The sequence below is a fragment of the Mirounga angustirostris genome, unplaced genomic scaffold (assembly GCF_029215605.1).
Source record: "Mirounga angustirostris isolate CCGP_5_RB_7025 unplaced genomic scaffold, mMirAng1.0.hap1 SCAF_2, whole genome shotgun sequence".
NCBI classification, from domain to species: Eukaryota; Metazoa; Chordata; class Mammalia; order Carnivora; family Phocidae; genus Mirounga; species Mirounga angustirostris.
In genome coordinates this window covers 20,755,083-20,780,740 of record NW_026991710.1, presented here as the reverse complement: position 1 = coordinate 20,780,740, position 25,658 = coordinate 20,755,083, and the positions used below count along the sequence as shown (strand labels likewise).

The 25,658-nt window shown below is 42.0% G+C and overlaps 1 protein-coding gene across 4 annotated transcripts in view; it reads left to right on the top strand.

Annotated features, from left to right (window-relative positions):
- Positions 1 to 19,857, top strand: part of SEL1L3 (SEL1L family member 3) — a 110,748-nt gene extending 90,891 nt beyond the window's left edge. For 2 of the 4 annotated variants that reach the window (XM_045881369.3, XM_045881372.3), the window contains exon 24: positions 7,839 to 9,436. In XM_045881369.3, the coding sequence (XP_045737325.2) occupies positions 7,839 to 7,972 (134 nt within the window). In that variant the 3' untranslated portion in view covers positions 7,973 to 9,436. Of the gene's footprint in view, positions 1 to 62; positions 1,982 to 7,838; positions 9,437 to 19,554 lie in introns of those variants that run through there. The other 2 variants (XM_064584343.1, XM_045881371.3) reach the window with 2 other exon arrangements.
- The last annotated feature ends 5,801 nt before the right edge of the window (positions 19,858 to 25,658 follow it).

Below are 25,658 nucleotides of genomic sequence, written 5' to 3'. Positions count from 1 at the left end.
TTTATCTGGCACATAAAACCCTCTCCGTCAATGTGAGCTCTTATGTCCGTCTCCCTTATCAGACCATAGGATGGAAGGCTTTCGTGCATCTTGTGGAATATCTCACACTTAGTAGGTGCTCAAAGTTGCAAACCTCTGTCGGTGGAGAATTACAATTTTCCACCCTCTTGGACGGCTGCAGAAGGGCACGATCACTCCTGAAGACCAGGAGGGACATTTACAAACGGGCAAATTGGGACTGGACATGGCATCGTAACACGTGCTCAACCAGTTTGTGCAGCAGATAATGAAAAGCGAAAGGAGTGCGTCTCACCGCAGATTCGATGGTGGGAAGGAAGTCTCTGTTACAAGAGGCTAACACAGAATCATTTCCCTCTGATTAACCTGAGGTTAACAAGGAGCCATCAAAACCCGTCCAGAGCTGATGCCCCGTTGTATGCCGGCTTATAAATTTTCCTCATGCAAATTCTGTCCCATCCCTAAATTTGTTGCCAGGTAGAGCACATTTATTTTGCATCTTGTCAGTGTTTTCCATTTCAAATTATCTTTGTCATTTTTACTCTGTAGAAATATTGTTATGATTATTACAAATGCAATTCCGTTAGAGGAGCTGAAAATTGTCTTTATGATTTCATGCCAGCTGGTAGCCATGAAAATTCATGGGCTGGTGGAATTGCTTTTATCAGAAGTTGTCTCTTTTTCCTGTCTTCCTGTCTGCATTATCAGTCTCTCCACATTCTTGCCTCCCTGCCCCTCCTGCCCTTTGATATTTTTTTTCCCTTTGCTATGTATCCTTTGCTCTTTCGCATGTGTTCTTCATTTTTTTGCAAACTCGTTCACTTCCTGAGCATACCTCCTTGCGTGTTGCTGGCCTTAGACTAAGTCTGGATGGGCTCTTAAAGTTAATTTAATTCTATGCCCTTCATTTTGCAGATGAAGAAATTGAGGCCAAATAGATGAAGGGGTCTGCCCCAAATCACAAAATAATATCCAAGAAAGGACAGAGGGCAGCAGGATTTCAAACTTTTTCAGAATTGTGATACAGTTGACCCTTCAGCAACGGGGTGGGGGGGGAGCTGCTAAGGACCGACCTACCCTGCAGTTGAAATTCTGCATATAACTTTTAACTCCCCCAAAACTTCATTACTGCCTCCTGTTGACCAGAAGCCTCACCGAGAACATGAACAGTCAATTAACACATATTTTATATGTTATGCATATCATATACTATATTCTTACATTAGAGAAAAGAATTCGTTATTCAGAAAATCATAAGGAAGAGAAAGTCCATTCATGGTGCTGTACCGTGTTTATTAAAACAAAAAACCCCCAAAACAAAAAAACTTGTGAAAGTGGATCCATCCAGTCCAAAGCTGAATTAGTCAAAGGTCAACAGTATTTTGAACTAGTGGTTACCAAAAATAAATGAATAAATAAAATTAAATAAAATAGTGGTTACCATTCTGTCTCTGACCTATTGTTCCCTTATATAAAAAATATTTTGTAGCACGTTTTTGGTACCTTGAAATGAATGATAATTATCCTGCCTACACACATATTTTTAAAAGTAATTGCCCTAAAAGCAATATAAAGGAGAAATAAAAAGAAATGAATTATAATAAAATGACACATATTTTACTATGTGAATTCCAGCCCCATACTTCTTTACTGTAATGTGCACATGAATCACCCCAGGATTTTGTTTAATGCAGATTCTGATTCAGTGGGTCCAGGGGTTGGCTCTGGGATTCCACATTTCTAACAAGATTTGAGGTGATGTCCACGCTGTGGTTCCATGGGCCACACTTTGAGTAGGAAGGGCCTAGAAGAAAAAAAAAAAAAAATCTCCACGTTATTTCCAAAATGTGCCCTAAGTGGTGCCTACCAGCCCTGATAGAACTCGTGTTAAGAGTTAAAATACATAGTAAATTATTTTCATTTTTTTTTAAAGATTTTATTTATTTATTTGACAGAGAGAGAGACAGCGAGAGAGGGAACACAAGCAGGGGGAGTGGGAGAGGGAGAAGCAGGCTCCCTGCGGAGCAGGGAGCCCAATGCGGGGCTCGATCCCAGGACTCTGGGATCATGACCTGAGCCGAAGGCAGACGCTCAACGACTGAGCCACCCAGGTGCCTCTATTTTCATATTTTTAAAATCCTCAACATAAGTGCAAATTTGTCAATAACTTTGAAATAGGGGGCGTTGCGTGGCTCAGCCAGTTGAGTGTCTGCCTTTGGCTCAGGTCATGATCCTGCAGTCCTGGGATCCAGCCCCGCGTCGGGCTCCCTGCTCAGCGGGGAGTCTGCTTCTCCCTCTCTCTCTGCCCCTCCCCATGCTTGTGCTCTCTCTCTATCCAATGAATACATTTTTTAAAAAAATCTTAAAAAAAAACAAAGCCCAACTTTGAAATAGGAAGGTACTCTGTCAGTGACTAGGCAATGGGGTGGGAGACAGGCAGGTTCAGAGGGGCAGGAGAGAAGACTGCTCAGAGGGCGAAGTTCCTAGGCCTGGTGCCTCGCCCAGGACCTGGTTGGTGCCTGAGGTCTCCTGACCTGCCCCGGGAAAAGGGGGCGCCCTCTAGCGGATGCTGGTGTGAAGCCGGCACAGGAACGAAGTCTGGGTGCTGAGTGACAGTTAAGAGGGACAAAATTTTGAAAGTCGGGAGCCTCCCTTAAGTAGCCTTGTGGAAGGATTCTGCTCTAAGTGAGGGATCTTTGGCATTTCGCGATTTGCATTTTTCCGGTCAGTTGTTTTTAAAAAATTAGTGATTTATGGTCAAACTTTTAAATTGAGCTGTCCATCCATTTTGCTTTCCGCTCCAACTACCTTCACTTTCCTCCTGAGTTTATGTGCTCTGTGATATATAGTCCACACTCCACCGCGTTTGTCACGCTAAATTATCCCGTGTTCAGAAGGTTAGCAGTGTGGGATAGTAGCTAATAACACAGGCTCGAGGGTCATGCTGCTAAGGTTCTGGCCCTGCCACTCACTGCATGACCTTGGGCAGGGGAGGGAGCCCATCTGTGCCTCGGTTTCCCTTTCTGTAAAATAGTCACAATAGCGGTACACCTCCTTTCCAATGTAGTTGAGAGAAGCAAATAACCAGATAACACAGTGTAAAGTGCTTAGAACTCAACAGTGGTAGCTGGTCGCTCCCCAAGGAATCCTATCCTGGGGCATTCCACCTGCAATTAAAGCATGCTGACACCAAGTAGCGCCCGCACTTACCTAGCTTGGGTTATCTCAGGAACAGACACAATTCCCAGAGCCTCGTGGGTTTTTCTATGTTGTTAGACTCTTTCTACAACATCAAACTCTTTTTTTCAACTGTCTAAAAGATACTGACCAGGCTCTCAAGAGAGCCAAAACAAATATATGAAAAATATCGCACATCTCTTGTTTCCTTTAAGGGAACGTGTTTTTGTCTCCTGGCTTGCATTCTACCAGGCGGCTCAGTCTTTCTTGAGACCGATGGCTCTCAGGGGAGCGCCAGGGCCCCTGGGTCTTGGGGGGCAGTAGGACCACTCACATGACCACCAGTGGGATAGCAGAATGCACACTGCTCTGAGCCTCCTCTGTCCCTCCAAGTCCATTGGCTTTGCAGCTTCTGGTCACCTGGGAGTCCCACTGACTTTGCTGCTCACCTTTTTTCTCCCCATGCTTCCTGTCTGAGATTGCTGAGGGGGCAAGGTGAGGGCTTAGCTGCCGCCGGTACAACCCACAGACGGGCTCAGCCACTTGCCCAGGCTCCAGACACTCCTCTCCCTGCCTCACTGAGTCTCTGAAGAGCTCCTGCTTTCCCCTCCCTGTCGGGGCACCAATCATAATTGCCTTAATGGACTCAGGCTTTTGGGAAAAAAAAAAAAAAAAAATCCCCAAAGCAAAGTATGTCTAGAACCATTTCCATTTCTGCCCTGCTGAAAGCCCCCCCGGAGACTGAGAAAGCATGGAGGCTGGCTGGCTGCCTGAAGGAAGGTAAAGAGAGGACAAAGGGGCAAAATGGAAGGTACCCTTCCAGAGAGAGTCTGGTCTTACCAATATTACTGGAAACTGGATGTCTCGGTAGAATGCACAGCGTAGAGCGAGACCTGCCGAGCTAGCAGCTCCTGGGTATGACCAGGTAACCTCTTAAACCAACGTCGTTCCAATTAAAACAGCTAGAATTGAAGCCAACTCGTTCTTTCTGCCCGAGTGGTTAGCCCAGTGGTCTTCGAAAACGGGTAGGATGATATGACCAAGATTAATTAAACCGTTTCTACTCTTTTCCTGTCCTCTACATTTCCAGTTAATGAGGTTGCTACTGAAATTACAGTGAAATGTCAGAAAGTGGCATTCATGAAAAAAGCAGAGGGCTTTAAGTCAGAGCTCTGTAACGCGAGATTTCACTTTTCTCATTACCCTTGGCACTGACCCAGTAGCTTCACTCATGAGAAATGTTTAAAAAATGACATGAATCTTATCCTTGTCTTGGTGTCCCACTAGCTCCCGGGGCCCAGGTGAAGTAGGCTAGATCTTATTCATCGCATAGGACTTGCGGGGTTTCCCCCTCCCCACCCCATCACCCCCTTGGGCTCCATCTTTGTAAACATTCTACTATCTCAGAACTGACCCAGTATATCCCTTATATTCTTTTCTTTTATGTTCCCATCTGGTCATCTGGCAAGCAGACCTTTTTCCCGCGATGGTCCACAATAGGGGTTGACAAACCTTTTCTGCAAAGGGCCAGATAATAAACATTTGGGGCTTTGCGGGTCATCTCAACTACTCAGCTTTCATTATAGGGCCAAGGCGGCCACTGACCATACGTGAAAATGAGTGGGCATGGCTCGTTTCCAGTAAAACTTTACTATGGATGTGAAAATCTGAATCTCTTATGTTTTTCACCTGTCACGAAATCTTACTCCTCTCTTGATTTCTGTTCAACCATTTAAAAATGGAGAAACCATTCTTAGGCTGCAAGCCATCCGAAAACAGCCAGTCAGCCCCATTTGGCCCATAGGCTGCAGTCTGCCAAACCCTGGTCTACCCCACACAGGGCCAGCTTTCGATTATTCTCGCTCCTATACAGAAAATGGTCCCCCAAGCAGCAAGTAATACAAAAATCACTCTGATTTGGCTCTGGAATAGACTCTATAATTTTTCAAATAGCACACTTATTTTCCTGGTTACCTTGATTCCAGTCTGGTAATCAAATTAGCATGCATTCCAGGTGAGCAGAAACAAAGAGGCCACTTTAAAATTATGATGGGCTGTGGGGGGGCTTGTCCATTGATTGTGACCCCCCTGTTGGAAGGGGGAGCGTTCTCACGTGGGTAATAACAAATTTACTGTAGAAACATCAAGGATTTTTATTATGTTCTTACAAGAAGATTTAAATGGTGGCAAAGCCAATTATGCATTCCTTCTACATTTACACATTGGCACTTTTTGGTTTTAATCAGAAAACTGATTGCTGCTTTATCTTGTTACCATGGTGATTTAAACTTTTTTTTCTTCTTCCCGGAGCTTGAAAAGGAAAAAACCGCATGCCTTAGTACTTTGTGAACTTCCTCAGAGATCATCAGAAAGATAAATCTCAGGGCCCAAGGGGGTCTTGGACACCATCCGATCCAAGTCCTTCAATTCACAGATGTGGACATTGAGACCCGTGAGATTCGAACATTTTAGGACTGAAATGTCTGCCACTCAGTACCTACCCCAAAGTCACCTGTTAGTGGCAGATAAATGAGACTCGTCCAGACCAGGTCTCCTGACTCTGGCCAATGGTCTTTGTACCACGTCACTGGGCCTCATGCTCCCTGCCATAGTTAGATCAGTGATGCTTTAACCTAGAAACAGCACATCATCATATAATACCCTGGCTCCTCCCCGTCCCACCAACCACCATCACTGTCCTGTTCTTTCAAAACCGTCTCTGGATCCACAAAATACTCTGTAGCTGTTGGAAGGGGTTCCTAGGAAATTCCATATCCAGAAAAGCCAGAGGCTTTGGAGCTCGTTCCTGAAGTCCTTGGGATGGCCTCGTGGAGATGGAACTCTCGGAGAGTTCATTCTAGAAGTCAGATTGTCAATGTGGTGTCATCTTCTTAAAGTCGATACATTGCAGGATGGATACTGGGAACCTTTAAGAATGCCCCCACCTACTGAAAATTGTCTAAGACTCAGGGACTGCTGAGCTTGATTAAGATCACTAGCAGTTGTTTGCACAAACTCTGGCCACTGGGTTAGCCACACGTCACACTTGTCTGCAAACTGCTGCCCCCCTTATCACCGATGAAGAAACCACAGCTCAGAGAGGTTAAGTAACTTGCCTAAGATCACCCATTTGGTAAATGGCAGAGCCACATGACTCCTGGCTTCAAAGCTTTGCTGTCTTTCTTGCTTCAAAGTGTCTGCTGTTTTCAGAGGCTCCTGGGGCCTGAAAGAGAGCTAGAGGGATCCCAGACTCAGATGCGCCAACTGACTCTTTCATCAGTCCTGCAAGCCATGTCCCTGAAATTCACAAATCTTAAAACACATTTCCAGGGTAAAAGAGATCGACTACCACTAGTACCAATGGTTAACATTTGTTGAGTAGCTGTGCGTGCCAGATGCTCTTCTGGGCACTTTAGATACATTAACTCTAGAGGAGAGTGGCCAGTTTCCAGATCCCACAGTCTTATGAGCCAGGATACTCTCAGCCTCAGTCTAGAAAGCAGGGCATATGCCCACTTCAGCGCTACTGATATTTGGAGCTGGATCATTCTTTGGTGTAGGCAGGTTATCCCCGGCCTCTACCCATGGTCCACCAGCAGCCGCCTGCCCTCCAGTTGTGACCACCAAAAATGTCTACCAACGTTGCCAACTTTCCCCAGGAACCAAAATCGCCCTATTTGAAAACCACCGACATAAAGTACAAAACTTTATAAGCTTCCCTAATATTTATGGTGGTTCAACCTGCTTACTAAAGGTAGTTTGATAAATAATTAAACCAAGTAATTATGATTTCTGAGACTTATACACATTTATTTAAATAACATAATTTAAACCAAATTTGATACTTCATCCAATGGGAGTAAGAATGTGAATAAAACGAACACTCCTTTCTGATCGACTGGTATAATTCATGGCTTGCATTGCAAGAAAAAAAGAGGTGACCACAGGAGACATAGACCAGAGAGTCAGTCTTTTCTTTTTCTTTCTTTCTTTTTCTTTCTCTTTCTTTCTTTCTTTCTTTCTTTCTTTCTTTCTTTCTTTCTTTCTTTCTTTCTTTCTTTCTTTCTTTCTTTCTCTTTCTTTCTTTCTTTCTTTCTTTCTTTCTTTCTTTCTCTTTCTTTCTTTCTTTCTTTCTTTCTTTCTTTCTTTCTTTCTTTCTTTCTTTCTTTCTTTCTTTCTTTCTTTTTCTTCCTTCCTTCCTTCCTTCCTTCCTTCCTTCCTTCCTTCCTTTCTCTTTCTTTTTTCTCCCCTTCCCTTCCTTCCTTCCTTCCTTCCTTCCTTCCTTCCTTCCTTCCTTCCTTCCTTCCTTCCTTCTTTCCTTCCTTTCTCTCTCTCTCTCTCTCTTTCTTTTTTAAAAAATGCAAACCTTTGCCTGGAAGTCACAGCATAAATGCAGAACTTAGAATCCCAAGATGTCAGAACCGTCAGAGATCTTTGCACATCTATTCCTATCTGCCATTTTATAGGAGGGGACACCAAAGTTCAAGGAATCTAGATAATGGGTATAGAGTCACTTAATCTATTAGTGTCAGGGCCACTGGACTAGAAGCATCTGCCCTGGCTTGCTAGGGTCTAGGTGTTGTTGTGTGTCCTGCATGCACTGCTTTGAATATTCAGTACCTGCTATCCATGTGTCTCTGCAGCCAGTAGTTCCCATCTGACACCAGCCCGGGCCTCCGCAGACCCCACAGCTCCCACCGCAAGTCCAGCTGTGACTCCAGCTGCAGATGCCTCCGCTCAGGACCAGCCCACAGTCACTACTAACACAGAGCCTTGAGAGGGAACTCTCTCTGGATGAGAGAGAAGCCCGTCAGCAGCTGGTATTGGAAAGCTGGGGCTAGGGCATTATACTGATAAACATCTTACATTTCATGTCAACTGGATGCGAATTTTGCACTTGGTGTCTTTTTTTTTTTTTAATCCAATTATAAGGAAGTACCCAGAGCAGGCAGTGGGTAAACCAAAGGTTATCACACAAATACAAGGAACACCCTGATCACAGGGGTGTGTTGGGGAGGTTGACTGGGTCACTGCAGAGTCCATCCCTAGTGACTGTGTGTATGGGGGCGGGGGTCATAGTCTGCCTTGTGGCGTATCCAAATCCTTACACACCGAGATGTATTTTAAGAATCTTAGCCCCTTGTTTGTTCCCTGTCATTAAAGTACTGAAAATTGTGACCTCTCCACCAGTTAGAGACTATTTCGGGGTGTGTGTTGGCCACAACCCTGCTCCTCAACGTCCAAAAGGCAGATTTCAATTTGACTTCCAAGGCCCAGCAGGTGTAAGGCACCTTGAAAGAAATCAGTTGTGGCTGGAGAGGCAGGGAAGGCGACGGCTTTGTAAATGGGTTCACATTCTTCTCCTTGACTTTTTCTAGGGTCGTGCTTCCGGATCATTCAATGACATTGTTGGATATCATTTCCTTTTCAATTGAATCCATAAAATAACATTTAGAAAATTCTTAGTATTTAACTGTAGTTTTCTCCATGAATTACCCATTAGAATAGACTGGCGGCAGTGGAATATGCAGGAAATAAGCCTTTAGCTCATAGTTCCATCCCTACCCCTTACGCCTGCCTGAGTCTGTGGAAGGGCGCGCGCGCGTGTGTGTGTGTGTGTGTGCGTGTGAGAGACAGAAAGAAAGAGAGGAAGAGGGAGAGCAGACTGTCCCTTCACTGTATGCTGCTAAGGTAGTAAATAAATCAGTAATGCAATATTGTGGGTCCAAACTACTCTTTGCACTACTTTATTTACAGTAGTAAATAAAAATTATTTTTATACCGTTGACTCCTGGGATGTGGCTTTCTTGCTTTTTTGTAGTTACTGTTGTCTTCATACAAAGTCCTAAGGTCCATGCATGCTCCTCAAGGAGGCAAAAAAAAAAAGAGTGCTCCTGCTGAGAGGGATTATTTCTGATAACCCATGAATGTTTACAGATATGAAGGTGGAAGGCGGCTCCTCTACAGGGGTCCCACGCTCGGAGCCTGGCCCCTGTGATGTTTGCATGGTTCCAGACGTTGCTTCAGGGCTTCTGGCTACGTTGGCGCTGTATTTATATCAGTTCTGGGTGACGTCTGTGGTCCGTGTTCTTTCTCCTCTGTGTGTCATGTAGACTGTTCTTGTTTTACCAAAAGTTGTCTTCCCTGCTTGCAAGAGAGCCAGACTTTGGAGTCCGATGGCCCTGGATTCAGATTCTGATTCTGTAACTTTCTAGCTCAATAAATTTGGGTGAGTGATTAACCCTCTCTGAGACCCTCTGTTTATAAAATAAGGACCATAAAATCCACCTCTCCCGACTTTCCATGCAGCTTAAATGACATAATGTAGGTAAAACCCCCAACACAGTGTCCTAAACATGGTTTGTTGTTATTTTTATTAGAAAGAAAAGTCTGAGGGGGCGTCTGGCTGGTGCAGCTGGTAGAGCATGCAACTCTTGATCTCAGGGTTGTAAGTTCGATCCCCACATTGGGTGTAGAGATTACTTAAAAATAAAATCTTAAAAAAAAAAAAAAAGAAAGAAAGAAAGAAAAGAAAGAGAGGTCTTAGGGTCCAGATAAAGGGCTCTTTGCTCTACCTGGATCCTCTCTTCATGGCAAACACTCACTCTTCAGTGGCTGGGATCATAAGAGTGCAGATGGCTCACTGGGAATTGCCATCAGCTCTAGGGACCTGCCCAAGGTTATGTCCTTGCAAGAGCACCTCATGGCCAATGACTTGTTGATATAGGGCAGGCTTTCTCAACCTCAGAACTATTGACATGTGGGACCAGATGGCTCTTGGTTGTAGGGGCTGCCTTGTGCATTGTAGGATATTTAGCAGCAGCATCCCTGGGCCCTACCCACTAGATGCCAGCACTGTATGCACCCCCCACCACCCACACACACCCATCGCCCAGTCGTGACAGCCAAAAATATGTCCAGACCTTGCCAAATGTTCTGGGGGGTGGGATGGCAGGAAGGAATCACCTCCTGCCACCCTTCACCTTCAGAATGACCTATGTAGGAAAAAAGGCTTTTTGCCTCATTTTGGAACAGCCCTGTAGGGCCATCCCAACTCCAGAACACCACCTTGATGGCAACCTCATTCTAGTTCAATTTCTCCCTCTACCTAATTCTGCCTTCCTTGTTTTTGTGTAGGATTTCCTGACACTGGTCCCATAAAACTTCACATGCAACCCTGTATCTCAGAGTCTATTTCCAAGGAACAGAGCTATGATTAGTCTGCTAGAGCTGCCATAACAAAGTATCACAGATGGGCGTGCTTAACCAACAGATACGTATTTCCTCACAGTTTTGGAGCCTGGAAGTCCAAAATCAAGGTGCAGCTGGACTGTTTTCTTCTGAAGCCTCTCTTCTTGGCTTCTAGATGTCCACCTTCTTCCAATGTCTTCACAAGGTCTTCCCTCTGTGTGTGACTGTGTCCTCATCTCCTCTTTTGAGGACATCAGTCATATTGGATCAGAGTCTACCCTAATGACCTCATTTTACCTTAATGATCTCTGTAACGGCCCCATCTCTGAATACAACCACATTCTGAGATACTGACTGTTTGACTTCAATGTGAGAATGTTGGGAGGACACAATTCAGCCCATAACACCAACCTGAGACACTGTCGGAGGTGGCTCAGTTCCAGAACATGGGCTCATGGGAGCCATCCTGATCTGAGACAGTTGTCCAAACATGCTCATCTCCAGGTCATGCTGTAAAGAGCTGGAGTTGTTCCAGCATCAAACTACTGCAGGTGAAGCTGGTAGGTAGGTCACACAACAGTTAATGTCCCAGCTTAGGCACCTGTTCTCTTGGGAGTTCTCAGCTTGTATGATCTGGGTCTAGCTCACACCTTCTCAAGCCTCAACCTCCCTCTTCTCTCCTCAAATTCTAAATTCACTTCCTATGAGCCTAGTGTTAGGCTGACTGGGATAGAATCTTGAACAATGAAGTCAACTTGGGGTGAGGGTGGGGAAAGGAATAGAAGAGTGGAGTCCAGAGTTGATGTTCAAGTTCCCTATTGTTTCCTCCCTTTAGGACATTCTTAGACCAGGGGGTGTAGATCAGTAGATTGTGAAACAAATTTAGCACACAAATGTGATTTCTTTGGCCCATCCAATATTTTTAAAAATTTGAATCATTTCTTAACATCTTAAAATGGAGGATTTGGGGCTTCTCCTAATAAAATCTGAAGATGTAAAAAAAAATAACTTTCATTGCTGCATGCCAAGAATTAGCTGAAGCTAAGGGGGTCTGCCTCTTTTAGGTAGAGCCTGTGCTTTCTGGTTTACCCCAATCCCCACCATTCCCTGCTGTTTACACCTAGCCCACCTAGGTATTTGGTTTACAGTCCATGCTTTGGACTTCTCTTTATTCTTAATGACCACATTTTGGCAAAGCTGAGAGTGATTCCCAGATTCATCTAGTGCTTAATAATTGTCAAGCCTCTGTTAGCTGGGGAGATGGTAGTCCTTCTTTCCACTCTTTGGTAGAGGAAGATGCCAAGTTGTTCATTATTTCAGTCAAAGTCCTGATTTTGTGTTTGTGAGGAACTGACAAACTGATTTAAAAATGTATGGAGGGCCCCCTGGGTGGCTCAACGGGTTAAGCGTTTGCCTTTGGCTCAGGTCGTGGTCCTGGGGTCCTGGGATCAAGCCCTGCATAGAGCCCCACATCAGGCTCCTTGCTTAGCAGGGAGCCTGCTTCTCCCTTTCCCTCTGCAGCTCCCCCCTGCTTATGCTCTCTCTTGCTCTCTCCTTCTTTCTCTCAAATAAATAAATAAATAAATAAATAAATAAATAAATAAATAAAATCTTTTAAAAGATAAAATAAAATGTGTATAAAAGAATGTAAGTCCATGCACAGGTAAAGAAAATTTGAAAAAGAAGAGGAAAGAGAATTGACCTACCAAACATCATTTTACTACAAAGCACAGTAACACAAACAGTGGGGTGGTGATGGAGGAATGGACAAATGGTTCAAAGGGGAACAATGGAGAACCAGGAACAGACCAGTTACAAATGGATGTTTTGTGTATGATAAAGTGTCATCACAAACCAGTTGGACTAACAATGATAGTAGACAGAGTTAAGAAATTGGCTATATTCATAGGTAGAAAAATAAGATGCAAACAGTATTTCAGGTCCTTTATACAAAAAAACAAATGTCAAATCTAATTAAAGACTTAACTGTGAAAGACAGACTTGGAAGGCTAGTAGGAGAAAATGTAGGACAGTATTTTACTGATTTTGAATCAGAAAGGATTTTTTTAAACAATAGATAGATTTCTTTTTTTCAAAATTGAAGAATTTCTGCTCTGATGACCATAGACAAAATTGGCAGATTGGTGCCAGATTGGGAGAAGGCATTTGCAACATCCATCACCACAAAAGATCAATATCTACAATGTACAATGAATACAAACTAATCAACCACAACAGAAAACCCAGTGGAAAAAATATTCAAAGCATATGATCAGCCAATTCATGGGAAGAGAAAAATATAACAACTTACAAGTAGATAAAAGGCTGCTCAATCTAACTTGAAGTCAAAGAAATACAAGTTAAAATGAGAAGATATTACTTCATATCCACATGTGTGCAAAATGAGAAAGACAGATAATACTGAGATATGGGGGAATAGAAATGCCTAGCTAGCAGGAGGGCAAACTGCTGCACAATATGGCAGTAAACGTACTTAGTGAAAATTAAGTGTTTATTACTCAGCAAGCCTACAGTTGAGGATGAGCTCCACAGACTGCACAGGTCTGATGGGATATGTATGAGAGAGGGTATTCATCACAGCACTGTCTCAGAGAGCAAGGAGATGGAGCAGCCTGGATATCCATTAGTAGGAGAATGGATGCAACAGATGAATGTAATGGAAAATGATGCATCAGTCAGAAAGGAAGGAACTAGACTTATGAGCAGCCGCATAGAAAGATGTCGACAAATATAATAACACATGAAAAAAGTAAGAAACTGAATAAGATCTGTATCTCAATACTATTTGTGTAAATTAAAAATCAAACTCCCAAAGAGTATCATATACACACATATGTATATACACATATAAGTGTATGTATATAATCATGTGTGGGTATATTTATACTTTTTTTTTTCCAGGATGCACATATAGCTCTCAGTCTTGGTGATATCCACATCTGGGGCTATATAGTTCTTTGTTGTGGGGGTTTGTCCTATGCATCGTAGGACACTTAACAGCATATCTGGTCTCTCTCTCCTAAATGCCAGTAGCACCCCTTCAGGATAACCAAAAATTTCTCCAAACATTTCCAGATGTCCCCTGGTGGGAATAGAAGTTGTCCTGGTTGAGATCATTGGCTCAAATCATGTATCACTGGCTCAAGCTATTAGAGGGTCTAGTGAAGTATTCAGAGGCAGGGACTGGGAGAAAGACTGTGTGAGCAAAGGAAAGAGCAGTGGTGGTGCGCCATGAACTGAAGAGAATGATTAACTCAACTTTGGGCACCTGAGGTCCAAATACAAGAAATGAAAAAACACAAAACAAACTAAAATTGACCTTAGTGCTCAGAATTAGTAGGTGTTCGTTGGAGTTCAGCCTGCTACCCTGTGAATATCCTTGAAGAGGAAAAAAAAAATGAGTGGACCCTATAATCTCTTGATTTTGGCTTTCACTGTGACTTTAGCCTTGGCTTTCCTTTAATGACTCTGTGCTAAAGCATATTTTGCAAAAGCTCTGGTGTCATGGAGACAGTGTTGGATTAACCAGTGGACAGACAAAGCACATGCTGTGGAGATCAGCAAAGCAGAGAACCAAACACTGGTGAGAAAAAGTCAGCCCTGATGAAATTGCCTGGATTTTAAAATTAGAAAATCCTAGAAAGAAACCTTTAAAAATACGTAATCTTTTCTAAAAGTAGCGCATTACTAAAGATACAAATGGGGAATAAGTAGAGTAGCTTTATTAATATCAGGCAAATAGACTTTAAGACGAGTGTTATAAGAGACAGAAAGGGACACTTCATTACATTAAAAGGGACAATAAATCAGGAAGATAGAATAAATAGAAATAAGGAAAAATAGATAAATTCACAAATTGTAAGCATTAACACACTTCTTTCAGTAATAAAACAACTAAAAATAAATTAGTAAGTATACAAAAGACCTGAATAACAAAACCCTTTATAAATGTTTTAACATAAAACACTATACCCCCAAATCATAAAATACACGTTCCTTTAAAGGACACATGCAATGTTTATGAAGATTAAACTATATCCTGAGCCATAAAACAAGTTTCAATAGAATTCAAAATATAGAAATCTTACAGAATATATTATCTGACCACAATGGAAATAAATTAGAAGTTAACAAAAACAAAGTAAATGAAGGGGGGGTGGAAATCGGAGGGGGAGACAAACCATGAGAGATGATGGACTCTGAGAAACTAACTGAGGGTTCTAGAGTGGAGGGGGATGGGGGGATGGGTTAGCCTGGTGATGGGTATTAAAGAGGGCATGTTCTGCATGGAGCACTGGGTGTTATACACAAACAATGAATCATGGAACACTACATCAAAAACTAATGATGTAATGTATGGTGATTAACATAACATAATAAAAAAAATAAAGTAAATAGAATAGCTGGAAAAGAAATAATACATTGTTAAACAACCCATTGACCAAAGAAGAAATGTGAAAGGAAATTAGAAAATATTTTGAACTGAATAATAATAAACACATAACACATCAAAAATTGTGGGACTGTATGACATTAACTGTTTATAAGAAAAGAGGTAGATCTTGGGGCACCTGGGTGGCTCAGTTGGTTAAGTGGCCGACTCTTGATTTCAGCTCAGGTCATGATCTCAGGGTCCTGGAATCAAGCCCCAAATTGGGCTATGCACTCAGCAGGGAGTCTGCTTGAGGAATCTCTCTCTCCCTCTGCCTCTGCCTCTCCCCCTGCTTGCACTCTCGTATGCTTTCTCTCTCTCTCTAAATAAATAAATCTTAAAAGAAAGAAAAGAGGTAGTTCTCAAGTCAATGATCTAAATTTTTACCATAAGGAAAAAGAAGAGCAAAATAAACTCAAAGTAAACAGAAGAGAAGAAATAGTAAAGAAAAGAAAAGATATTAATGAAATTGAAACCAGAAAAGTAAAGAAAATCAATGAAATCAAATCTGGTTATTTGAGGAAAAAAGAACAATGAAATTTGTAAAGCTCTGGAGAAAAGAAAAAAATTGCTAGTATCAGGAATAAACGAATAATATCACTACAGATCTTACAGACATAAAAAGACTAACAAGGGAATATTATGAAAACTTTAAACAAATAAATTTGACATCATACATAAAATGGAAAATTCCCTAAAAGACATGAACTGACTGCCAAGGCTAATGTAAGAATAGATAATGTGAATAGTCTACAGCTTTTAAGGAAATTGAATTCATAGTTTAAAAACTTTTTCAAAAAGAAATTTCCATGCCCAGATGACTATAGTGGTGAATTCTATCAAAAATTTAAGAAATGGGGAGCCTGAATGGCTCAGTCAGCAGAGCATGCAACTCTTGATCTTGGGTTGTGAGTTTGAGCCCCAGGTTGGGTGTAGAGATTACGTAAAATTTTTTTAAATCTTTAAAAAATTTTAAGAAAAATATAATGCCAACTCTAGACAAACACTTTCATAAAAATTAAGTAAAGGAAATACTTCAGATTTATTTTATGAGGCCAGCATTACTTTGACATAAAATCAGACAAAATATTATAAGAAAAGAAACTAAACTACAGATCAGTAACTCTCATAAACATGGATACAAAAATCTCTATCCAAATATTAGCAAATTGAAACTAGCAATAAATAAAAAGGATAATACATCATAACCAAATATAGTTTGCCCCAGGAATTCAAGGTTGATTTAATGATTGAAACCAATGTAATTCACCATATTAAAAGACAAAAAAACATAAAACAAGATCATCTCAATAGGTGCAGAAAAGACATTTGACAAAATCCAACATTCCTTTATGATAAAAACAGACAGCAAATTAAGAAGAGAAGGGAAATTTCTCAATTGCATAAAGGGCATCTACAGCAAAAGCTACAGCTACATTTCCCTTAATGGTGAAAGACTGAATGCTTCCCCCTAAGATTGGAAACAAAGCAAAAACGTCTGCTCTCACCAGTTCTATTTAGTATTGTACTGAAAGTCATCTGTAAAATTTCTAAGGAATACACAAAAAAGACACTATAACAACTAAGTGACTTCAGTAACCCTGTAGGACTCAAAGTCAACATACAAAACCAGATTATATTTTGATATATTACCAATAAACAATTGAAATGTGAATATTAAAAAAAAAAACTATTTACAAGAGCATCAGATAATATGAAACATCTAGGGATAAATTTAACAAAGATTTTATAAGCTTTGTATTCTGAAACTAAGAACATTATTGAAAAAAATTAAAGAAAAGCTAGATAAAATGAAAGATCATGTTCATGGATCAAAAGACTTAATATTTTCAAGACGTCAATCTTCTCCAAATTGATTTATAGAATCAATGCAATAGCAATCAAAATCTTGGCAGAATTTTTTTTGGTAGAAACTGCCAAGCTGATACTATAATTTATATAGAAATACAAAGGACCTAGAACAACTAAGGCAATCCTGAAAAAAAAAAAAAAAAAGAACAAAACTAGAGGACTGACACTACCTGATTTTAAGAGTTATGATAAAGCGGGGCGCCTGGGTGGCTCAGTCGTTAAGCACCTGCCTTCGGCTCAGGTCATGATCCCAGGGTCCTGGGATCGAGCCCCGCATCAGGCTCCCTGCTCCGCGGGAAGCCTGCTTCTCCCTCTCCCACTCCCCCTGCTTGTGTTCCCTCACTCACTGTGTCTCTCTCTGTCAAATAAATAAATAAAATCTTTATTAAAAAAAAAGAATTATGATAAAGCTACAGTTATTAAGACAGCATGGTATTGCCATAGAAACAGACATACAGATAAATGGCACAGAATAGAGATTTTAGAAATTCCCACATATATGGTCAATTGATTTTCACCAAATTGGTCAAGACATTCAACTGTCTTAGAGAAAGAATAATCTTTTCTTAAAAATAACAACTTGATAGTCATAAGCAAAAAATTGAAACTGTACCTTACACAACAGATAAAAATTAACTCAAAGTGGATCATAGATCTAAATGTACTGGCTAAAACTATAAAGCTTCTAAAAGAAAATATTAGTAATCTTGAACAGGCAAAGATTTTTTTATAAGGACACAAAAACATGAACTATAAAAGAAAAATACCAATAAATCAGATTTAATCAAAATGAAAAATTCTTGCTCTTCAAAAGCATTGTTAACACAAATGAAAAAAACAAGCCACAAACTGGAAGAACATATCTGCAAAAAATGTATATGAAAAAGGACTTGTATATAGCATATGTAAAGAACTCTTAGAACTCAATAATAAGGTATCACAAATACAATACAAAAAAAGACAGTGGGGGCGGTGGACAAACTGAACAGACTCATCATCAAGCTAGCTATAGGGATACCAAAGAAGAACATTAAAAATATACTCAGTATCAGTAGTCATTATGGAAATGCAAGTTAAAATCACACTGATATACTATTGCATACTTAGTAGCATGACTAAAATTAAAAAGATTGATCATACTAAGTGTTGATGAGGACATGAAGGAACTAGAACTCTCATTTACTGCTTGAGGGAATGTAAATGTTACAACCACTTCAGAAAAAAGTTTGGCAGTTTCTTAAAAAGTTAATAGTGTCAATTAAGTGTTCATTTAGTTAATTTAATGTTGTCAGATAAAATAAAGGAAGTTATATTTGAACTTCACATAAATAATAAATAATTTTTAATATAGGTATGGCCTAAAAATTTAATGGGACATATATATTAAAAAAAAGTTACTTGCTGTTTATCTGAAATTCAATTTAATTGGGTACTTTGTATTTTTATTTACTAAATCTGGCAACTCTACTCCCCATACAGCCCAATCATTCCACTCCTAGGTATTTACCCAAGAAAAATAAAAATATATGTCCACATATATATAGTGGACTGGAAACAACTCAAATGTCCATGAACAAAAGAAGGGACAAACAAAGTATGGTATATCCATACAACGAATGACTACCCAATATAAAATAAAAGGAAATGAACTATGGATACACATAAGCTATGGATGAATATCAAATTAATTATGCTGAGTGACAGAAACCAGACAAAAAAGAGTACATACCAAATTCTTCCATTTACATGAAATTCTAGAAAATGCCAACTAATCTATAGTGACAGAAAGCTGATCAGTGATTGCCTAGGGCAGGTAAGATTTGAAGTGAGATGTGGGGGCAGGGAAGATGCTTTTGAAACTTCTGGGAATGATAGATATGTTCATTATCTGGATTTTGATGATGGTTTCACGGGTGTTTACATATGTCAAAACCTATCAAATTGTATTCTTTAAATATGTGCAGTATGTCGTGTGTCAATGACATTTCAATGAAGCTGTAAAATTTTGTTTTTATTTTTCCTGTGTGAATTTAACCTGTATATAACAGTGTGTGAAACTCCGTGGTGGATAAAACAAACATTTTACTTACTTGGAGAGAGAGGACCGACAAATATAAAAAGTTAAATAAAAGCACAAGCGTTAAACAAGATGAAATTTGGAACAATATTTGCAAATATTAAACCAATGTATTTTAATTTCTCCCACAACTCATGTTCCTTTGAAGCTTTCTCCCTCAGAGAGAGCCCTAAAGCTTATAACCAGAGAGTGGAAGAAAACAGATCATTGACTTCATGAACAGGAAATTGGGCTTGCCAACTAAGCCTGGTGGGGAAAGAATGGGTTTCTTACATTTCTTTAGTTATATCAGAAGATAGATTTGGAGAATTAGCTCAAAGATTTTTCTATCAATATTGGAGAGCCAATATTCCTTCCACTTGTGACAACTAGGTACTACGGTTGAAAGAGTTTAATAAGAGAAAAATCACTCTTTATAGCCAATGGTGGGGAAAAGAAGAGAGGAACAGAGTTTGAAAGAGAGGAACAGAGTTTGAAAGCAGATGCCATGGTCCTCCTTCTCTACATCCTCTCAGTATCCTCTGTGCCCCGCCAGTCTTGCTGACCCTCTGCCCATACCTAAGGTTCAACCAGTGCCTCTGTTTGCAGTAGCCAAGGGCAAGAGCCTGAGGCTTCCCTGTGTCTTCTTGGCTTTCTGTGTGATTTGAAGGTGAGCAGAAACATGTGTGTGCCCTGAGGGAGAAATGGGGAAGGTAGCTGAGGGTGCTGGCTCTCTTCTCTAAGAGGGGATACAGCTAAGGGAATCTTTATTTATTTTTTTAAGTAGGATCCAACAAGTAGGTTCGAACTCACGACCCAGAGCTCAAGACCTGAGCTGAGATCAAGAGTCGGATGCTTAACCAACTGAGCTACCCCAGAGCCCCAGCTATGGAAATCTTTAAACATGAGTGAAAGCCAGAGTGGAGGTCATTGGTGAGCAGCAGTTGGAGAGGATGACCCTGAAGCACTGCCCAGGCCAAGGGAAGGGACCACAAGTGTGCTGACAGCAGATGTTTGCTTCAGAGCCTGGCCAATGACTAGACAGTATGAAGACTTCACACACCACTGTAAGAATCCTGCAGGTTCCACCATTCTACCATCTTACAAGGGAATTTTTGGGGTGGGGTGGGGGGTGGGTGATTCTGAAAGAGGAGGCATTTTACCTAAAGAAACTGAATATCCCCCGAAGATACTGCATTAGTTCGTTACTTTGGACTAAATAGCTCCCTCCCCCCAATCCCCCTCACCCATCCCCACCAATACCCAGAGGATGTGCACTCAAACATAAGTCTAGACTATAGACAAACTAAAGAAAATATATTTCCAATGCACATCTTGGTGTAATGTACATACATTTGCAACCCATTACCAAGATAATACAAGATACGTTTCAAGGCATTCAGTGATGGAGGGCGAGAGTGGTAGCCAGGAAGCAAGGGATAGTCACAGAGGTGGGGGCTGAGTCCTGTGGGCTGGGCAGGGTTTTAGCCAGGCAGATAGGAGCGGCATCTCAGGTGGGGAGAACTGCCTGAACGAGGGCCTGCAGGTGAGGACACACACAGTGGGGGAGAGCGGAGCAGAGAGCTCCCACTGACAGGAGGGCCTCTGGTTCCCCACTTGGTTAGCATGACCTGGGAACTCAGCACTGAGTGAGCTCAGAAAAGGCTGCCTCTGAACAGGCACGGATTTGCCTTCTGGAAGGTTTGCAAAAAGAAAGCCCAGAGAACATGGCCACCCAAATGTCAGCTGGTCTCTCAAAAGGTCAAGAAGCTGAATGTGGCCATTGGATGTCTCCTGGTGCTTACAGAGTGGCAAATAGCTTCAACATGGTGTTTAGAGGGACTGTGATGATTCTTTAGAGGGGAAGTCTAAAGCACTAGAAACACCAAGGGTCATTCTCCTAGGAAGTCAACCTAAGGAAACCAGGGACTCAGAATGAAGGCTGGCCGATATCCAGTAAGGAAAGCTCTTATTTTCTAGTTTCTATTCAGTCCATGAAGAATGCATACTGGATCGATCTCTGAGAACTGGCCTGGCTCATATTTTATGTCCCTTCCTGTGGCTGGGATGCTCAGCCAGGCAGAATTTGCTGAGAGGTCATGGAATAGGAAGGGGGTTGCTCCTGGCAGCCCTAATCCCTGGACACAGCCTTCCCTCCCCACCTGCCCCTCCCACATCCTGCCTCATGTGTTTTTAAGTGATTGTCACTTTCAGGCACCCTTCTCCCTCTGCCTCTCTGACCGAGGCCTCCTGCAGTAGGCCACGTAGCCATGGGAAGCCAGCAGGCCTCCTGTCTACACCTGGAGTGCCCACATATCTCAGGTGAGTGCTGGGTTGAGAAGCCCACCTACTGTTTCCCCCCAGATGGCACGAAGCCAAACTGTGTCTGGAAGGGCTCATCACTGTGAAGAGGAAGAACAGAGTTGTTTGGGCAGGACCCCAGGCCAGGTCAAGTGGTGTCCAAACTGATTATATGTAAGGGTCCCACTTTGACCCCAAAATAAAATAAAGCAACAAAAACTTATACCCATTAGAACAGCCCAAATTTGGAACACTGGCAACACCAAATACTGGCAAAGATGTGGAACAACAGGAACTCTCATTCATTGCTGACAGGAATGCAAAATGGAGCCACTCTGGAGGACAGTTTGGTGGCTTCTTACAAAACCAAACGTACTCTTAACATACAATCCAGCAATTGCATTTGGTGTTTACTGAATGAATTGAGAACTTCTGTCCACACAAAAGCCTGCACATGGCTGTTTATGGCGGCTTTATGAATAATTGCCAAAATATGGAAGCAACCAAGATGCCCTTCGGTAGGTGAATGGATAAATAAACTGTAGTACTTCTAGACAGTAGAATAATATGAAGAGCTAAGAAGAAATGCACTGTCAAGCCATGAGAAGACATGGAAGAAACTTAAATGCGTTGTACTAAGTGAAAGAAACCAATCTGAAAAGTTTACATACTATATGATTATAACATGGCATTCTGGAAAAGGCAGAACAATGGGGACAGTAAAAAGTTTAGTTGTTGCCAGAGGTGTGTGATTGGGAAGGGCAGAGATGAATAGGTAGAGCACAGAGGATTTTTAGGGCAGTGAAAATGCTCCGTATGATACCATCATGATGGATCCATGTCATTATATATTTGTCCAAACCCACAGACCATACAACACCATGAGTAAACCCTAATGTACGCTACGGTCTTAGAGTGACCATGACATGTCGCTGTAGGTTCATCAACTGTAACAAATATACTACTCTGGTGGGGGATGTTGATTATGGGGGAGACTACACAGTGTGGGGGCAAGCGGTATATGGTAAATCTCTGTCTCTTAGCTTGAATTTTACCGTGAACCTGAAACTGCTCTAAAATCTAGTCTTGGGGTGCCTGGGGGGCTCATTCGGTTAAGCATCTGACTCTTAGTTTCTGCTCAGGTCATGATATCATGACCCTGAGATCGAGCCCCACATCAGGCTCTGTGCTCAGCATGGAGTCTGCTTGAGATTCTCTCTCTCCCTCTCCCTCTGCACCCCCCACCGCTTGCACTCTCTCTCTCTCTAAAATAAATAAATCTTAAAAAAAAAACCCTAGTCTTAATTTAAAAAAATGAATAATGTTCACATTTGAAGAAGAGCTACAAATGTGAGAAAAACAGTACTCATGCAACTTTAGGGAACATTTATAGGAATTCTGGGAGGCCTTATAATGATTTCATCACCACAATGGTGTGTAAGACCCACAGGTCTGCAATCACCCAGAGGAGGCACACCTGGCATACATTACTTGCTAGGAACCCTGAGCAATCAGCAGACCATCTGAGCTCAGTTCACTGGTCTCATTCTGTCATCTCTGAGCTGATGTCAAGGTCTGATATTCAAGGACTGGGCTTTTTTACTCACACCAGGCACAGAGACTTCAGACCTCCTCCTTTTCTCATTTCAACTATTCCATAATCTAGCTAAAATTTCTTGGCCTCCAGAAAGTGGAAGAGAATTGATACTCTTGACTACCTACCATTTACTTGGTACTTTCTGTACATTATTTCTGTTTCTGTAAGCAGGGATCCTAGCAGGACCCGATCTACCCATTGAGAGTGGTCGAAGGATACCCCATCTCACAAGAAGCTGTGTGCAGACTCAGATTTGTATGGAAGCTAAAATGTCTTCTGGGAATGTATCTTGACTGCTGTTCACGGTTGGGGTTCAGACAAGCCTGACATACTTGAGGGTCATGGATTGGCAAGGTCTTACAGAGGGCAGGGAAGAAATTGACCCTAGGGACTCAGACTCAGCAACAGCCCCCAAGGGCTGTGCAGGAGGACTGAACTCGGTTTGCTGTGGTAGGTGTCAGAGGGTCTCTCCTTAACCCTGCCATTCTAGAACATTCCACACTTGAAAGGGCTGTTTCACTAAATTCTGACAAAATTCTGACCAGGCTGTGGAGTTCACCAATTGAATATAAATGAGGGAGAGAATATTGTCTGTCCTTATCAAAGCAATTACCCTAAGTCATGAATCTAGCAACAGTGTCCCACTGAAATACACAGCTCAGCAGACAGTGGATAGTTGTTAAGTGTGAGTCAAGCTGTCCTGCATCATAAAATTCACATCCTCTGCTGTTTATCAGTGAATCTCTATTGCAGCCCCACCAAACAGCCAGCCTGAGCTGCTTAGCAGAAGCAGAACCCAAGCTTCGAGTGGTACCCTGGCAGAGTTCAGGGGGCTGGTGGGGAGAGAGGGCACCCTCCCACACTGAGAAACATCAGGACTACTGATAGTCTGTGTTCCGAGGAGGGGATTCCTCTTGAGTAGAGGAACTACTGCAAATCCGGGATCAATGTTAATGCACCACAGTTGTATCCTCAGGGTGTTGAAATCCGAGACATTTGGCTTCTATTCCACTTAATGCTCACAATACCGCTGAACGTAGGACACATATTTTCCTCATTTTACAGATGAATAAACTACTGTTGCAGTCATACTGAGTACCAAGCCGCCATAAAGCTCAGGGGCTCGCAGTCGTAAGCACTTACTTCTCACTCAGGCACCTGTGGGTTGGCTGTGGTTCGGCTGATCTAGGTGGGACTCAGCTGGGCTGGTTTCCAGGCTGTGGGGTGCGTCCAGGCATGCTCAACATGTCAATCCCAGGGCAGAAGGCTCAAAACTCCAACAGTGCAAGCATTTTTAAAAGCCTTCATTCAGGGGCGCCTGGGTGGCTCAGTCGTTGGGCGTCTGCCTTCGGCTCAGGTCATGATCTCAGGGTCCTGGGATCGAGCCCCGCATCGGGCTCCCTGCTCCGCGGGAAGCCTGCTTCTCCCTCTCCCACTCCCCCTGCTTGTGTTCCCTCTCTCACTGCGTCTCTCTCTCTGTCAAAAAAAAAAAAAAAAAGCCTTCATTCAGGGGAGCCTGGGTAGCTGAGCTGTTGAGCATTCCAATCGGGATTCCCGCTCAGGTCATGATCTCCCAGGTGGTGTGGTGGGATCGAGCCTGGCATTGGGCTCCGCTCCCAGCAGGGAGTCTGCTTGAGATGCTCTCTCCCTCTGCCCCTCCCCCCCACTCTCTCTCAAATAAATAAATATGTCTTTTTAAAAAATTTAAAAAATAAAACCTTCATTCACATCGCTTCTCCTAATGCCCCGTTGGTTAAAGCAAGTCACGTGGGTAAGCTATGTGGGCAGGGAAGCGGATGCTTCCTGTCGAGGAGCAAGGGGCATTGCTTTCAACTTATACTTGTCTGATGCCAAAGCTAGAGATGCTTTCTTGCAGCCTTTGCTCACTGCCCCCTCCTATGAATTCCCTGGTTTGTTGTCTTTACCACTGAATGAAGCAATTAACTGCGTGTTTTCGTCCTGTTGTTCCGGTCTTTGTGCTTTGGTCTCCGCAGTGGGACTGTTGAGGTATTAAAGCAGGGACACTTCTGGGTCACCCCCGCCCCGCACAATGCTGACACAGAGAAGGACCACAGTAAGTAGTTACAGAAGGTCAGGTATATCATCATACCGAGAAGCCTGCACTAAGTGCCACTTTGAGTATTCTGGCAGATTGTGTGAAAACAAGCCCAAAAGAGCTGAGTGTGTAACTGTGGTCCCTCAGTGCTGGAGGAAAATGACAGCTCTTTGTTATTTCCGAGGATTTGCCACCAGCAGGTACAGCTGGATTAATCAGCACTGTGTCCTCCTTGCAGACTTAATTAGCAGCTCTAGTCGAAACTCAGCTTCTTGTTAAAGCCAGACTTTGAAAAAGAAACTGTTCTAGGCTTATATCCTTACTTTCAGTTACATGTCATCCAGAAATGAGGCAAAATCTCACTGTTTTAAATTGAGTTATAATTGACATATAGCTTTTGTGAAGTTTAAATTATACAACATGTTGATCCGATACACTTATATATTGCTATATGATAGCTACCATAGCGTTAGCTAACACTTCCATCACATCACATAATTATCATTTCTTTTTTGTGGTGAGAACATTTAAGATCTAGTCGCTGAGTAACTTTCAAGTACATAATACAGTATTGTTAAAAATTAAAAATAGAACTACCATATGATCCAGCAATCTCACTTCTGGGTATATATCCAAAAGAAGTAGAAATAGGATATAGAAAAGATGTCTGAACTCCCATGTTTATTGCACCATTATTCACAATAGCCAAGATATAGAAATAATATAAGTGTCCATCAATGAATAAATGGATGAAGAAAACATTATGTGTGTGTGTGTGTGCACACACACACACCAATATAATGGAATATTATTCAGCCATGAGAAAGAAGGGCATCCTTCCATTTGCATCAATATGGATGGAGCTTGAGGGCATTATGCTGAGTGAGATAAGTCAGACAGACAAAAATAAATACCTTATGATACCACTTCTATGTGG